This window comes from Pseudophryne corroboree, chromosome 3, assembly GCF_028390025.1.
Source record: "Pseudophryne corroboree isolate aPseCor3 chromosome 3, aPseCor3.hap2, whole genome shotgun sequence".
NCBI lineage: Eukaryota > Metazoa > Chordata > Amphibia > Anura > Myobatrachidae > Pseudophryne > Pseudophryne corroboree.
The window spans coordinates 228,449,441-228,467,569 of NC_086446.1; the positions used below are offsets into that span (position 1 = coordinate 228,449,441).

Below are 18,129 nucleotides of genomic sequence, written 5' to 3' on the forward strand. Positions count from 1 at the left end.
CCCCCACCGCACCTGGCTCCGCCTGTGGAGCCCCAGCGTTATGCGGTGGACTTAGTGGAAGATGGGGAGGACTTTTGTTCCTGGGAACTGGCTGCATGGTGCAGCTTCTTTCCTCTACCCCTGCCTCTGGCAAGAAAGGATGCACCTCTGACCTTCTTGCTTCTCTGAGAACGAAAGCACTGCATTTGATAATACGGTGCTTTCTTAGGCTGTGAGGAAACCTGAGGCAAGAAAGTCGACTTTCCAGCTGTCGCTGTGGACACGAGGTCCGAGAGACCGTCCCCAAACAATTCCTCACCCTTATAAGGCAAAACCTCTATGTGTTTATTAGAATCGGCATCCCCTGTCCATTGCCGAGTCCATAAGACCCTTCTGGCAGACATGGACATTGCATTTATTCTAGAGCCCAGCAGGCAAATGTCCCTCTGGGTATCCCGCATATATAAGACGGCGTCTTTTATATGGCCCAGGGTTAGCAAGACCGTGTCCCTGTCCAGGGCATCTATGTCCTCTGACAGAGTATCTGTCCATGCTGCTACAGCGCTACACATCCAGGCTGAAGCAATAGCTGGTCTCAGTAGAGTACCAGAGTGAGTATACACTGACTTCAGGATAGCTTCCTGCTTCCTATCCGCAGGATCCTTTAGGGCGGCCGTATCCTGAGACGGCAGGGCCACCTTCTTAGATAAGCGTGTCAACGCCTTGTCTACCCTAGGGGAGGATTCCCAACGTAACCTGTCCGTTGACGGGAAAGGGTACACCATCAGTAGCTTTTTGGAAATCACTACTTTCTTATCAGGGGAACTCCACGCTTCTTCACATAACTCATTTAATTCATGTGAAGGGGGAAAAGTCACTGCCTGCTTTTTCTCCCCAAACATATACACCCTCTTGTCAGGGACAGGGTTAACCTCTGAAATGTGCAATACATCTTTCATTGCAATAATCATGTAGCGGATGGCCTTGGTCATTTTAGGCTGTAAATGTGCCTCATCATCGTCGACACTGGAGTCGGACTCCGTGTCGGCATCTGTGTCAACCATCTGAGATACTGGGCGTTTATGAGCCCCTGACGGCCTCTGAGTCGCCTGGGCAGGCACGGGTTGAGACCCCGGCTGTCCCAAGGCTGCAGCGTCATCAAACCTTTTATGTAAGGAGCTTACATTATCATTTAAGACCTTCCACATATCCATCCAATTAGGTGTCGGCCCCGACACCACATTTATCTGCACTTGCTCCGCCTCCACGTAACCCTCCTCATCAAACATGTCGACACAGCCGTACCGACACACTGCACACACACAGGGAATGCTCTGACTGAGGACAGGACCCCACAAAGGCCTTTGGGGAGACAGAGAGAGAGTATGCCAGCACACACCACAGCGCTATATAACCCAGGGATTTTCACTATAATAAGGGATTACCCAATAGCTGCCGATTTTATGTCTTTTGTGCCTAAATTTATGTGCCCCCCCTCTCTTTTTTACCCTTCTTGTACCTGGATACTGCAGGGGAGAGCCTGGGGAGCTACTTCCAGCGGAGCTGTGAAGAGAAAATGGCGCTGGTGTGCTGAGGGAGAAGGCCCCGCCCCCTCAGCGGCGGGCTTCTGTCCCGCTTTCTGTGTGAAAAAATGGCGGGGGTTTTTACATATATACAGTGCCCAGCGCCCTGCACCCTACAGTGACCGGAGTGTGAAAGTGTGCTGGGAGCAATGGCGCACAGCTGCGGTGCTGTGCGCTACCTTAAATGAAGACAGGAGTCTTCTGCCGCCGATTTCGCAGTCTTCAAGCTTCTGTTCTTCTGGCTCTGCGAGGGGGACGGCGGCGCGGCTCCGGGAACAGACTTTTGAGGACAGGTGCCTGTGTTCAAACCCTCTGGAGCTAATGGTGTCCAGTAGCGTAAGAAGCGCAACCTAGCTGCAGATAGGTAGGTTTGCTTCTCTCCCCTCAGTCCCTCGTAGCAGTGAGTCTGTTGCCAGCAGAAGCTCACTGAAAATAAAAAACCTAACAAATACTTTCTTTTACTAGCAGGCTCAGGAGAGCCCACTAGGAGCACCCAGCTCTGGCCGGGCACAGATTCTAACTGAGGTCTGGAGGAGGGGCATAGAGGGAGGAGCCAGTGCACACCAGATAGTACCTAATCTTTCTTTAGAGTGCCCAGTCTCCTGCGGAGCCCGTCTATTCCCCATGGTCCTTACGTAGTCCCCAGCATCCACTAGGACGTTAGAGAAAGTTTGTAATTCCGGCAACATGGCAAGTTGTTTCTGAAAGAAAATAGAGAGCGCCGAAATCTGGACTTTGATGGAGCCTAAACGTAGGCCCATATCCACTCCCACTTGTAGGAAAAGCAGAAAACAACCAATTCTAAACTCCACGGTAGACACCTTTCTACTTTCACACCAGGAAACATACTGTTTCCAGATACGATGATAATGTTTTGACGTAACCATCTTCCTGGCCTGGACCATGGTGGAAATAACCCAGGAGGGAAGACCTTTTCTTGCTAGAATCTCCTCCTCAACTTCCAAGCCATCAAACCTAGCCGCTGTAAGTCTGGATAGACAAATGGACCTTGTTGAACAAGATTCTGTTGGAGCAGCAGAGGCCAGGGATATTCCAGAGCCATGAATAGGGATCCTCCAGAGCCATGGTCTGAGAACCACGCCCGTCAAGGCCAATCCGGGACAATTAGAATTGCTTGAACGCTTTTCCTTCTTAGTCTTTTTAGAACCCTTGGGATTAGCGGTAGAAGGAGGAACAGGTACATAAACTGGTACATCCACGATGTCATCAGTGCAACCACTGCTACAGCCTGCGGATCCCTCGTTCTGGAACAGTAACAGCATAGCTTCTTGTTGAGACAAGAGGCCCTCAAATCTATCTGCGGACAGCCCCACCGGTGAATTAACTGTTGAAACACCTTGGGATGTAGGCCCCATTCCCCCAGATTGAGGTCGTGTCTGCAGAGGAAATTCGGTTCCCAGTTGTCCACTCCTGGAATGAATATGGCTGAGATGGCCTCCGCCCAGAGGAGGATACTTGACACTTTTTGCATTGCCGCTCTGCTTCTTGTTCCCCCTTGTTGGTTTATGTACGCCACCGCCGTGGCATTGTCCGATTGAACCTGGATCGCCCGATGCCTCAGGAGATGGGAAGCTTGCAGAAGGGCATTGGAAATTACCCTGAGTTCCAGGATGTTTAATCGGCAGAGCAGATTCCTGACGTGACCATATCCCCTGGAACTGGGCCCCCTGGGTCACATCACCCCAACCCTGGAGGCTGTCATCAGTTGTCAGTAGAATCCCTGATTGGATATTAAAATGCCTGCCCACCACCAGGTGAAGAACCTGAAGTCACCATTATAGGGAAATCCGGGCTACCAGAGATAAGGTTACTTCCTGATGCATATAAAAGGTGAGACACCGACCAGCTGTCCAGAAGATCCAGTTGAAATGGCCGGGCATGAAATTGTATTGGACTGCCACGTTTATAAGTGCAGCGGCACTGCCGCTGGAGAGCTCCCCCCTTGCTATGAACCCCTGGTATCAGGACAGAAGCCTAACAGCGTGGGTCCCCGGAGGAGTAGCGTGCATGCAGCCTTGATTATCCACAGGAGCAGGAAAAGGTGCCTTCCCGCCTCTGGTCCCATTGCGGGAAGTCCCGCTCCTTGCAATGGCGCGCGGTCCCTGTAGTTTGTTTTTTATACTGCCCATGTTAACACAGTAAAACCATAACAGTACACGCAAAGCCTCGTCTGGCAGTGAGCACTGCTGAGGGGAGTCAGTTTTGTCCGCGGCGTGCACCGTAGCTCGTGGCCCGTGACCACCACACGACATGCTGCCAAAACTAACCGAGACCCCGATGTAACACTCACCGCACCTTGAGCTTCACCATCTATTAGAGGGGGCGGCTAGCTGCCAGCATGGGCACACATACTAACGATGTGTGATCAGCACCTCAGGAGCTCAGTGTCCTGTCAGCTGGGATTACGAACCATTAACCCTTGAAAAAGTTGTGTGAGCGCAACGAAACGCATTGGTGAGATCTGTTGCTGTGTGTCTACTCCTACTAATTGACAATCCGGATGATCAAGACCTGGACCAAGTCCCCGTTTGTTGTGTGCCCACTGGACTCCATCTCTTAAAGAACTCTCCATACCGTTCAATTTGGACCATTGCCAGCGATTAAGGAACTGCCACTTGCGGACGCTGTTTCGCTTAATTACCTTTGAAAGACACTGGTGGTAAATATATACTTACTGTTGTGGTCTACATTGTCCCCTTTGTGGAACATATTGGGACTGCTGTAAACGGTACAGGTCGATTGAACTTTCCCTTTTTGATCTGCATATATAAGTGGGAGTAGCACTCCTTATTCATCTATTTTCAGTGTTTTTATATTTTAAACCAAGTGTACACCATGATGTTTAATAACTTCTGCTCTTAACATTAAATAGTGTTGCTTTTATGACCTACCATTCTCATTGTTGACCGATTAGCGCTACATTTTTTCTTGTATCTACCTATTTGGGGTCTGACCAACCCTTTGTGTTTAGCTGCTGGGGTGAACCTCTCCATCTAGCGCCAGGAATAGACCACCTAGGTGGTTTTCTCCTTTTTTGCATAAACCCTCAGGAGGTTGGTTCGGTTTCCCCTCTAAGTCTCACGAAGCAGGTAGCCTGGTTGCCAACCAGGGCTACCTGAAAATAACCTACTAAAATTAAAAATAAAAGAAACTTTCTGGAGCTCCAGAGAAATGCACCCGGCTCCTTGGGCACATTCTTCTTAACTGAGTCTGGTAGGAGGGCCATTGAGGGGAGGAGCCAGCACACACATACACACACTAAAGGTTTTAAAGTGCCAGGCTCCAGTGGACCTGATCTATACCCCATGGTACAGATCCCCAGTATCCACTAGGACGTAACATAAAAATAATTTACGTTGGCCCAATTTTAGATTACCGTGGGTATGCATGCTCCCGATACCCGTGGTATCCCCCCGCAAAAAAATGTTGCACTGTATTCTGCACTGGAAACCCTGCGGCATGTAAACAAAAACAAAAAAATACACCCACCTACCAGTGCTCTCCCCTCCATCTTCCGACTGTGGAGGGGGCTGCTGCGAGTCCTGGGGGCCGCTGGGCAGGCACAAGGGCTACTGGGATATGTACTTCTCCCAATGGCTGGCTCTGGGGGGTCACATACACACACCGGTGTCACATAAACACACTAATGACCACACACTCACAGACCCTCATACACACATGCAAATACTCACACGAACTACATTCTCACCACTGCTGCAGAGGACCTAAATCCGATGCTGGATGCTGAAGACACCGATTCCAATTGCAAAATTAGTCCTCAGAAGGGGTGTCGCCGGAGTCCCAGAGCAAGTCCCGGCAATTTTTTCCTAAAATTAACAATTTTAGGAAAAATCAGACTTCCCCTGGAGGTGCGTGAAAACAGACATAGTGATTTCTATAGAAATCACTGCGTTATATTTTCAGTCTGGCAATTGAATAGAAAAACCAAGCAGTCGTTGGGTTTTTCAAATTTCCCATCCACAACTAAATCTGACCTTCTGTCTGCAAAGTACACAGTCTTGTTTTATTACTATGGGGTCTATTCAATTGAAATCGGAACTGCCGTCTAGTCGGAAAGACGCCAGTTTACAACTTTTTAGGTTGAATCATGATTCTACCTATTCAGTGGGCCTGCTGTGTTCCCATTTGTAATGCGCAAAGGAATATGTTGACAATGGGATTTCATGTGGCAAAATGAAAAAATATTATTTCTCTCTATATTTGACATAAATCAATATAAAATATAATATGAATATGAAATAGGCATAAATTGAGGAAACAGAATAATGTCCAACAAAAGATCAATCAATATAAAATAAGAATTTACTTACCGATAATTCTATTTCTCGTAGTCCGTAGTGGATGCTGGGGACTCCGTAAGGACCATGGGGAATAGCGGCTCCGCAGGAGACTGGGCACAAAAGTAAAGCTTTAGAACTACCTGGTGTGCACTGGCTCCTCCCCCTATGACCCTCCTCCAAGCCTCAGTTAGGATACTGTGCCCGGATGAGCGTACACAATAAGGAAGGATTTTGAATCCCGGGTAAGACTCATACCAGCCACACCAATCACACCATATAACTTGTGATCTAAACCCAGTTAACAGCATGATAACAGAGGAGCCTCTAGAAAAGATGGCTCACTACAGCAATAACCCGATTTTTTGGTAACAATAACTATGTACCAGTATTGCAGACAATCCGCACTTGGGATGGGCGCCCAGCATCCACTACGGACTACGAGAAATAGAATTATCGGTAAGTAAATTCTTATTTTCTCTAACGTCCTAAGTGGATGCTGGGGACTCCGTAAGGACCATGGGGATTATACCAAAGCTCCCAAACGGGCGGGAGAGTGCGGATGACTCTGCAGCACCAAATGAGAGAACTCCAGGTCCTCCTCAGCCAGGGTATCAAATTTGTAGAATTTTACAAACGTATTTGCTCCTGACCAAGTAGCTGCTCGGCAAAGTTGTAAAGCCGAGACCCCTCGGGCAGCCGCCCAAGATGAGCCCACCTTCCTTGTGGAATGGGCTTTTACAGATTTTGGCTGTGGCAGGCCTGCCACAGAATGTGCAAGCTGAATTGTACTACAAATCCAACGAGCAATAGTCTGCTTAGAAGCAGGAGCACCCAGCTTGTTGGGTGCATACAGAATAAACAACGAGTCAGATTTTCTGACTCCAGCCGTCCTGGAAACCTATATTTCCAGGGCTCTGACAACGTCTAACAACTTGGAGTCCTCCAAGTCCCTAGTAGCCGCAGGCACCACAATAGGTTGATTCAGGTGAAACGCTGAAAACCACCTTAGGGAGAAACTGAGGACAAGTCCTCAAGTCCGCCCTGTCCGAATGGAAAATCAGATGAGGGCTTTTACAGGATAAAGCCGCCAATTCTGACACGCACCTGGCCCAGGCCAGGGCCAACAGCATGACCACTTTCCATGTGAGATATTTTAACTCCACATATTTAAGTGGTTCAAACCAATGTGACTTTTGGAACCCAAAAACTACATTTAGATCCCAAGGTGCCACTGGAGGCACAAAAGGAGGCTGTATATACAGTACCCCTTTCACAAACGTCTGAACTTCAGGGACTGAAGCTAGTTCTTTTTGGAAGAAAATTGACAGGGCCGAAATTTGAACCTTAATGGACCCCCATTTCAGGCCCATAGACACTCCTGTTTGCAGGAAATGTAGGAATCGACCTAGTTGAAAATTCCTCCGTCGGGGCCTTACTGGTCTCGCACCACGCAACATATTTTCGCCAAATGCGGTGATAATGTTTTGCGGTTATATCTTTCCTGGCTTTGATCAGGATAGGAATGACTTCATCCGGAATGCCTTTCTCCTTCAGGATCCGGCGTTCAACCGCCATGCCGTCAAACGCAGCCGCGGTAAGTCTTGGAACAGACAGGGTCCTTGCTGGAGCAGGTCCCTTCTTAGAGGTAGAGGCCACGGATCCTCCGTGAGCATCTCTTGAAGTTCCGGTTACCAAGTCCTTCTTGGCCAATCCGGAGCCACGAATATAGTGCTTACTCCTCTCCATCTTATAATTCTCAGTACCTTGGGTATGAGAGGCAGAGGAGGGAACACATACACTGACTGGTACACCCACTGTGTTACCAGAGCGTCCACAGCTATTGCCTGAGGGTCCCTTGACCTGGCGCAATACTTGTCGAGTTTTATAAACATGTGGAAGACTTCTGGGTGAAGTCCCCACTCTCCCGGGTGGAGGTCGTGTCTGCTGAGGAAGTCTGCTTCCCAGTTGTCCACTCCCGGAATGAATACTGCTGACAGTGCTATCACATGATTTTCCGCCCAGCGAAGAATCCTTGCAGCTTCTGCCATTGCCCTCCTGCTTCTTGTGTCACCCTGTCTGTTTACGTGGGTGACTGCCGTGATGTTGTTCGAATGGATCAACTCCGGGTGACCTTGAAGCAGAGGTCTTGCTGAGCTTAGAGCATTGTAAATGGCCCTTAGCTTCAGGATATTTATGTGAAGTGATGTCTCCAGGCTTGACCATAAGCTCTGGAAATTCCTTCCCTGTGTGACTGCTCCCCAGCCTCGCAGGCTGGCATCCGTGGTCACCAGGACCCAGTCCTGAATGTGCGGCCCTCTAGAAGATGAGCACTCTGTAACCACCACAGGAGAGACACCCTTGTGCTTGGTGACAGGGTTATCCTCTGATGCATCTGAAGATGCGACCCGGACCATTTGTCCAGCAGGTCCCACTGGAAAGTTCTCGCGTGGAATCTGCCGAATGGGATTGCTTCGTAGGAAGCCACCATTTTTCACAGAACCATTTCATTGATGTACTGAGACTTGGCTCGGTTATAGGAGGTTCCCGACTAGCTCGGATAACTCCCTGACTTTCTCCTCCGGGAGAAACACCTTTTTCTGGACTGTGTCCAGGATCATCCCTAGGAACAGAAGACGAGTCGTCGGAATCAGCTGCGATTTTGGAATATTGAGAATCCAATCGTGCTGCCGCAACACTACCTGAGATAGTGCTACACCGACCTCCAACTGTTCCCTGGATCTTACCCTTATCAGGGAATCGTCCAAGTAAGGGATAACTAAAATTCCCTTCCTTCGAAGGAGTATCATCATTTCGGCCATTACCTTGGTAAAGACCCGGGGTGCCGTGGACCATCCATACGGCAGCGTCTGAAACTGATAGTGACAGTTCTGTACCATAAACCTGAGGTACCCTTGGTGAGAAGGGTAAATTGGGACATGAAGGTAAGCATCCTTGATGTCCCGAGACATCATGTAGTCCCCTTCTTCCAGGTTCGCAATCACTGCTCTGAGTGACTCAATCTTGAATTTGAACCTCCGTATGTAAGTGTTCAAGATTTTAGATTTAGAATCGGTCTCACCGAGCCGTCCGGCTTCGGTACCACAACAGTGTGGAATAATACCCCGTTCCCTGTTGCAGGAGGGGTACCTTGATTATCACCTGCTGGGAATACAGCTTGTGAATGGCTTCCAAAACTGCCTCCCTGTCAGAAGGAGACATCGGTAAAGCCGACTTTAGGAAACGGCGAGGGGGAGACGTCTCGAATTCCAATTTGTACCCCTGAGATATCACCTGAAGGATCCAGGGGTCTTGAAATTCATTGAGACGGGCCCCCACCGTGCCTGATTCTGCTTGTAAAGCCCCAGCGTCATACTGAGGGCTTGGCAGAGGCGGGAGAGGGCTTCTGCAGCCTTTTTCCTCTCCCTCTGTCACGGGGCAGAAATGAGGAACCTTTTGCCCGCTTGCCCACGAAAAGACTGCGCCTGATAATACGGCGTCTTCTTATGTTGAGAGGCGACCTGGGGTACAAACGTGGATTTCCCAGCTGTTGCCGTGGCCACCAGGTCTGAAAGACCGACCCCAAATAACTCCTCCCCTTAATAAGGCAATACTTCCAAATGCCGTTTGGAATCCGCATCACCTGACCACTGTCGTGTCCATAACCCTCTACTGGCAGAAATGGACAACGCACTTAGACTTGATGCCAGTCGGCAAATATTCCGCTGTGCATCACGCATATATAGAAATGCATCTTTTAAATGCTCTATAGGCAATAATATACTGTCCCTATCTAGGGTATCAATATTTTCAGTCAGGGAATCCGACCACGCCAACCCAGCACTGCACATCCAGGCTGAGGCGATTGCTGGTCGCAGTATAACACCAGTATGTGTGTAAATACATTTTAGGATACCCTCCTGCTTTCTATCAGCAGGATCCTTAAGGGCGGCCATCTCAGGAGAGGGTAGAGCCCTTGTTCTTACAAGCGTGTGAGCGCTTTATCCACCCTAGGGGGTGTTTCCCAACGCACCCTAACCTCTGGCGGGAAAGGATATAATGCCAATAACATTTTAGAAATTATCAGTTGTTATCGGGGGAAACCCACGCATCATCACACACCTCATTTAATTTCTCAGATTCAGGAAAACTACAGGTAGTTTTTCCTCACCGAACATAATACCCCTTTTTGGTGGTACTCGTATTATCAGAAATGTGTAAAACATTTTTCATTGCCTCAATCATGTAACGTGTGGCCCTACTGGAAGTCACATTTGTCTCTTCACCGTCGACACTGGAGTCAGTATCCGTGTCGGCGTCTATATCTGCCATCTGAGGTAACGGGCGCTTTAGAGCCCCTGACGGCCTATGAGACGTCTGGACAGGCACAAGCTGAGTAGCCGGCTGTCTCATGTCAACCACTGTCTTTTATACAGAGCTGACACTGTCACGTAATTCCTTCCAACAGTTCATCCACTCAGGTGTCGACCCCCTAGGGGGTGACATCACTATTACAGGCAATCTGCTCCGTCTCCACATCATTTTTCTCCTCATACATGTCGACACAAACGTACCGACACACAGCACACACACAGGGAATGCTCTGATAGAGGACAGGACCCCACTAGCCCTTTGGGGAGACAGAGGGAGAGTTTGCCAGCACACACCAGAGCGCTATATATATATATATACAGGGATAACCTTATATAAGTGTTTTTCCCCTTATAGCTGCTGTATTTTTAATACTGCGCGTAATTAGTGCCCCCCTCTCTTTTTTAACCCTTTCTGTAGTGTAGTGACTGCAGGGGAGAGCCAGGGAGCTTCCCTCCAACGGAGCTGTGAGGGAAAATGGCGCCAGTGTGCTGAGGAGATAAGGCCGCCGAGAAGGGGGCGGAGCCTATCTCCCGTTTTTCTGTGTATTCTGGCAGGGGTTAAATTCATCCATATAGCCCAGGAGCTATATGTGATGCATTTTTTTTGCCATCCAAGGTGTTTTTATTGCGTCTCAGGGCGCCCCCCCCCAGCGCCCTGCACCCTCAGTGACCGGAGTGTGAAGTGTGCTGAGAGCAATGGCGCACAGCTGCAGTGCTGTGCGCTACCTTGTTGAAGACAGGACGTCTTCTGCCGCCGATTTTCCGGACCTCTTCTGTCTTCTGGCTCTGGAAGGGGGCCGGCGGCGCGGCTCTGGGACCTATCCATGGCTGGGCCTGTGATCGGTCCCTCTGGAGCTAATGTCCAATAGCCTAAGAAGCCCAATCCACTCTGCACGCAGGTGAGTTCGCTTCTTCTCCCCTTAGTCCCTCGATGCAGTGAGCCTGTTGCCAGCAGGTCTCACTGAACATAAAAAACCTAAAACTAAACTTTTCACTAAGCAGCTCAGGAGAGCCACCTAGTGTGCACCCTTCTCGTTCGGGCACAAAAATCTAACTGAGGCTTGGAGGAGGGTCATAGGGGGAGGAGCCAGTGCACACCAGGTAGTTCTAAAGCTTTACTTTTGTGCCCAGTCTCCTGCGGAGCCGCTATTCCCCATGGTCCTTACGGAGTCCCCAGCATCCACTTAGGACGTTAGAGAAATTAATTTGTTCAATAACGAATATAGCAGGAGCATAATCAGATATTGAAAACCCAAAAGACTGTTGAACTTAAATGCCTTTTTTGGCACAAACAGCACTTTTTTTATATTGCACATCGGCAAAAAAAATATTAATATATCAATATCAATACATAGATTTGGAAGCATTTAAAGCTTGTGACTCCATAAAGTACACAGAAAGGGTAAATGATGGAGGGAGGGGGTGCAAGAAAAGGCTGATCACAGCAGATCCCCAACAAAGACACATATGTGCCTGTCAGTAGGTGTATAACTTGTGGGTACTCTACGCGTGATGCAAAATACTGCACACTGATGGTGACGACAGGCAGTCAGCTCTAAGTAGCAATGGAATTTCGTTCCCTCCCCTCTATTATTAGTGCGGATACTGTACACTGTTTGCATTATTTATTTCATATCTACAACAATTGCTCGACAGCATGAAAGCACATTCAAATATTTTTAAAGGGGATGAAACTTGATGTTTGTATTTAATTAAACTTAATGAGCAAACTCAGCAAAGCGATATTGTATTTGCATCTACATTTAAATATATTACACATGTGCACTCTTTCACATAGCCTTAACACGCCATGTGGTGCAAATCGACTGGCATGAGTGAGCTCAGTGCCAGATTAATGTCAACATGGGCCTGGAGCTGAAATATATGAAGGGCCTATTGTATGCCACTGCAGAGGTTGGGACAATTGCTGCGGCAGATGATACAAAAAATCTCAAAAAAGTCTTTACATATACAAATATATCTATTTAAGAACAAAAAAGAAACAAATTTAAACTGTCATTGCCATCCTATGATAGCACTAATAAAACAGGTAATTTGCACTGCAAGTATAATTACAATACTAGTTAAATAGGCTTCCCCATGCAAAGGCTGTGGGGAACCATCACATACTGTACTACATGGTTATCCGGTCCCAGTGGTAATTTTTATGGCTACTAAGTGGGGAGGGTTAGGTTGCGGGCAGGGCTGGTGCTAGGGTGTTTGGCGCCCACCTGCAAAGTATAAATTTGCGCCCTTACTCCCATACATTATAAATGGTCAGTACACGCCGAAAGGTGCGGACTTACAAGGAAGAGACATGGCCACACAATAGCATTCCCAATTTATATTACACCACACAGTAGCACAATATAATTCACATTATACTGCACATAGGTGGTCATTCCGAGTTGTTCGCTCGGTAATTTTCTTCGCATCGCAGCGATTTTCCGCTAATTGCGCATGCGCAATGTTCGCACTGCGACTGCGCCAAGTAAATTTGCTATGCAGTCAGGAATTTTACTCACGGCATTACGAGGTTTTTTCTTCGTTCTGGTGATTGTAATGCGATTGACAGGAAGTGGGTGTTTCTGGGCGGAAACTGGCCGTTTTATGGGTGTGTGTGAAAAAACGCTGCCGTTTCTGGGAAAAACGCGGGAGTGTCTGAAGAAACGGGGGAGTGTCTGGGCGAACGCTGGGAGTGTTTGTGACGTCAAACCAGGAACGAAACTGACTGAACTGATCGCAGTTGCTGAGTAAGTGTGGAGCTACTCAGAAACTGCTAAGAAGTGTCTATTCGCAATTCTGCTAATCTTTCGTTCGCAATTTTACTATGCTAAGATTCACTCCCAGTAGGCGGCGGCTTAGCGTGTGCAAAGCTGCTAAAAGCAGCTTGCGAGCGAACAACTCGGAATGAGGGCCATAGTGCCCGAATCATATTATACCACACAGTAGGGTCCCTTATTCACCTTACCACACCCAGTAGTGCCCTTTATACACATAGTGCCCACAGTGGTATTGCCCCTTACATGTAATAGCCACAACAAAAAAGAGGTAGACCTGGGCAGGGGCAAACGCAGGATTTTTAATATATATATATATATATATATATAGGAAAAGAAAGAAGCAGCGGCACTCCGTCTGCTTCTTTCTTTTCCTGCATTACTGCCGACTGCGGAGGGCACCCGGTTTTTTGCCACAGTATACTGGGAGTGCCGGGCATTCTTATACTATATATATATATATATATATATATATATATATATATATATATATATTCGTGCAAAGGTGCGGCACTCAGGCTGTATTAATGCAATGAATCAACACGCAGTCAATGATACTACATTGACTGCGTGTCGATTCATTGCATTTATACAGCCTGAGTGCCGCACCTTTACACGAATATACAGAGATTTTTGTGAAGACACCAGGTGGAGAAGTGATTTGCAAGCTGGGAGTGCCAGACCTTTGACGCTGTATATATATATATATATATATATATATATATATATATTTTGCACGTCCGGCACTCAGGGGGATACAGCTGATAGTTAATGTGCTCTGGTGCCCTCTTACCAGACTCTGCGGTCCGTCTGTACACTGAGGGAAATGAACGGCAGTACTCAGGAGGCAGGTAAGTGGTGAAGCAAAAAGGTGCTTTATCTATGTTTCGGGGTACGTAGCCCCGTCATCAGGACACATGACAGGGCTACGTACCCCGAAACGTAGATAAAGCACCTTTTTGCTTCACCACTTACCTGCCTCCTGAGTGCTGCCCTTCATTCCCCTCAGTATATATATATATATATATATATATATATATATCAGAGCGGGAGAGAGAGAGGCATGGATGGAGAGAGAGTATGGGCGTGGAGAGACAGTGGTGAGGGAAAGAGCTGCATGGAGGAAAGAGAGAGCGGGTGCACTGGGGAGAGACAGAGAGAGGCATAGGGGAGAGAGAGGGCATGAGGGAAAGAAGCATGGGGGAAAGAGAGAGAGAGAGAGGGGCATGGGAGACAGAGAGATGGGGGTATGGGGAGAGAGAGTTATGGGGGAGGGAGATGGCATGGGCAGAGATGGGGCCATAAGGAGCGGGAGAGACAGGCATGGGGAAAGAGACATCCATAGGGAGAGACTGGTGAGAGAGAGCAACAGAATGAGATTAGGCAGGAGAGCTTGCTGCTCAATCCAAGTGCAGTAGTAACTACACTGCTTTCACTAAAGACCCATACACACTTGCCGAGAAAACGAGCGACGTAGCTCATTTTCCCCCTACCTGAGCATCGTCGCTCATTTTCTTGGCAACTGTATATGGCGCCAGCGACGATCGATGCGCTGCCCTGCGGGTCGGCTATGATCGTCGCTGTCAGCAGTGCATGCATGCTCTATCTGGACTGTCATCCAGGAGCTGCGTGATGTCACTGTGCGATATGAACGGTCATATCGCTCAGTGTGTACGGGCGGCCGCCGACCGCGCAGCCCGGGAGGGGAAACACTAGACAACGTCGTTTATAGAGCGACGTTGTCTAGTGTGTATGGACCTTTACACCTGTGAGTGCGGCTGATGTCTGTCTATTTAAGTAGAGTACCTGCTGTCCGGCTGATCGCTCCTTACTTCCCCTGCTTCATGGGTCCTCTTGGGCATCAGGAGTGCATGGAGATGCTGTGTGGCTCTTCACTTCTCGGTGCGGGCCCGGCAAAACAGACATTGCAGTGGCTGCCGGCTCCGCCCCCAGGCGAACTGCACTGTGTGTATATATATATATATATATATATATATACACACATATATATATATATATATATATTATATATATATATATATATATATATATATATATATATATATATATATTTACACACACTTTAAGCCACAGAGGCCCCCTTTGTGTAAGTGCCACAGGACTGGAAGGACAGGACTAACAGCAGCTGAATTTGCAGGAATTCAGATATCACCCAATATGGACAAAACTGCTGACTGACCAGGGGGCGGGGCTAATCGGACCTGTGGGCGGAGCTTCGGGGACAGAGTTTTGGATTGCATGGGAACAGAATCTGATGGAGCATAGCTGTAGGCCGCCCAGGGGGCGGAGCTAATTGGACATGTGGGCGGAGCTCCGGGAACAGCATTGGATTGCATGGGAACAGAATCTGATGGAGCACAGCTGCAGGCCGCCCAGGGGGCGGAGCTTATCGCGGCTGGGGTCTGACTCGAGTCTGAGCTTCAGGTAATAGGTGGGGATGGGAGCGGATGTGCACACTGCAGGCAGCTGCAGCCTGGAGTAGGCGGAGCCTCAGCCGGGACGGAGGTGTATGCTTTAACTGTTCATAAGTGATGACAGGAGAAGACGATTTCACCTGTCATCACTGGCTGGCTGAATTGCACGGGATCCTGTGGGCCTATTTTCAATGGGGGGCCTGGAGCTGCAGCTCCATCCGCCCCATTGTTAATCCGGCTCTTAATGAGCTTCTAGGTCCTGTGCCTCTTGGCTTGCGCCAAACATTTTTTGCATCTTTTTCAACAAAGAATGCATCTTGTGCAGTGTACACACTGGCCGATATATTGAACAGCCGATATATGACTGGCCCATCGGCCAGGGTGTACCAACGATATGTCTGTGAACACAGTCATTCACAGATATATCGCATTGGCCCTGCAGCACACACGATGACCAATATATCTACAGATATAATGGTGCATCGCTGTGTGTGTGTGTACGACCGGTCAGCTAACCGCCCGTACACACACTGCAGCAGCAGTCGGTGACTGACAGTTGAACTGGCCGAGTGCATGTAAATGCCCAGACAGTTCGTGACGTCAGTCACAACAGATCGGGCAGTGTATGCACAACATACAGACTGATCTGGCTATAGAATCATCTGCAGATCCATTGATCTGCAGATATATCTGCTAGTGTGCACCCACCATTAGACACGCACAAACATATGCATCAAACCGTTTCACAAAATCACACTGATTAATTGATATGCAGACTTTTAGACCTGTGTGTGACTGAATTTATATACAAAGCACAATGCAACTGGGCATTGAAAACAGCCATGGCTGCTGCATTGTAGCACTTCTTATACAAATTCAAACTCAGGGGCAGATGTATTAACCAGGAGAAAGCATAAGGAAGTGATAAACCAGTGATAAAGCAGTGTTAAGTGCAGGGTGATAACGCACCAGCCAATCAGCTCCTAACTGTTAATTTACATAAGGGATCTGATTGGCTGGAGTGTTTATCACCTTGCACATATCACTGGTTTATCACTTCCTTATGTCTTCTCCAGGTTAATACATCTGCCCCACTGTCACACACAAATTAATGAGTGCAGTCTCGTGAAGCAGTGTGGGGCATTTATTTGCGTCTATTACGCATTTTCTGGCAAAGAAAGATGCAAACAGTAAACTCAAAGAGTCGTAAAGGAACTTGGTGCGCTGAGAAGGGCTGTTTGGCGTGACTGCAGCAACAGTTATGAGGACACAACTTAGCATTTACTAATAACCCTGTCCAGACAATGGGGCAGATGTATTAACCTGGAGAAGGCATAAGGAAGTGATAAACCAGTGATGGGATCTGGTCTGAAGATTGACAGTGTCTAGGTCGACAATGTTTAGGTCGACCACGATAGGTCGACAGTCACTAGGTCGACAGGTCAAAAGGTAGACATGAGTCACATTTTTTTTCTTTTTTTAACTTTTTCATACTTAACGATCCACGCGAACTACGATTGGGAATAGTAACCTGCCCAAAGCGCAAACCATGCTAGGGGACACTGCACTAATTGGGCTTCCCGGTCACTGTACGGAGAAAACTACACCCAAAACTCATGTCGAACTTTTGACCTGTCGACCAAGAACCTGTCGACCTAGAAACCCTGTCAACCTAGTGACTGTCAACCTAAACATTGTCGACCTAGACACTGTCGATCTAATGATCCACACCCCCAGTGATATGTGCAAGGTGATAAAGGCACCAGCCAATCAGATCCTAGCTGTTAATTTACATATTAGAGCTGATGGGCAGTTGCCTTTATCACCTTGCACATATCACTGGTTTATCACTTCCTTATGCCTTCTCCAGGTTAATACATCTGCCCCAATATTATTTATATAATGATACTTCATAAAAGCACTGAATTGTGTATGTAATGGAAACATTAGCATATACTACTACAAAGCCACATCTCTGTATACTACTGTTTTCTCCTGAAAGCAACATGGCACATATGCAATCCTTGCCAGACTGCAAGCATCTTGGATGTTCAACCTGCTCTGCAAGCTGCACAAAATCCACATTTATTTTAAGACCATTTTATGCCTTCAAAATGCATCCCAACTTTACATCCACCCCATACATAAGGTCTCTGTGACAGAGTTTACATCTAAAAATTAGGTAGAGAATGTAATTGGGTGATCAGGCTAGTAAGAAATACATAATATTTTATGAGATTGTTTGTTATATTACTCAAGGCAACAATAATCCAAGCAAACTGCTAGGATATAAGGATCATCATATGTTTGTACCTCTGCACTTGTTACTGTATATACATTATTATAGAGTATACACTGCATCCAAAAAGTATTCACAGCGCTTCACTTTTTCCACATTTTGTTATGCTACAGCCTTATTCCAAAATTGAATAAATTATTTTTTTCCACTCAATATTCTACACACAATACCCAATAATGACAATGTGAAAACAAGTGTTTGAGATTTTTATAAAATTGATTTAAAAAAACAACTAATAACTCACATGTACATAAGTATTCACAGCCTTTGCCATGAAGCTCAAAATACAGCTCAAAAGCATCCTGTCTCCACTGATCATCCTTGAGATGTTCCTACAGCTTAATTCAGTTGATTTGACATA

At 47.5% G+C, this 18,129-nt stretch overlaps 1 protein-coding gene across 3 annotated transcripts in view; it reads right to left on the reverse strand.

Moving 5' to 3' along the window:
- Nucleotides 1–18,129, reverse strand: part of PREX1 (phosphatidylinositol-3,4,5-trisphosphate dependent Rac exchange factor 1) — a 454,902-nt gene that overhangs the window by 267,457 nt on the left and 169,316 nt on the right. Inside the window, exon 1 of one of the 3 annotated variants that reach the window (XM_063958868.1) lies at nucleotides 5,077–5,174. The exons of the other annotated variants lie outside the window; for them this stretch is intronic. Within the exon in view, the coding sequence (XP_063814938.1) occupies nucleotides 5,077–5,094 (18 nt within the window). The 5' untranslated portion in view covers nucleotides 5,095–5,174. Of the gene's footprint in view, nucleotides 1–5,076; nucleotides 5,175–18,129 lie in introns of those variants that run through there. 3 annotated transcript variants of the gene reach the window in all.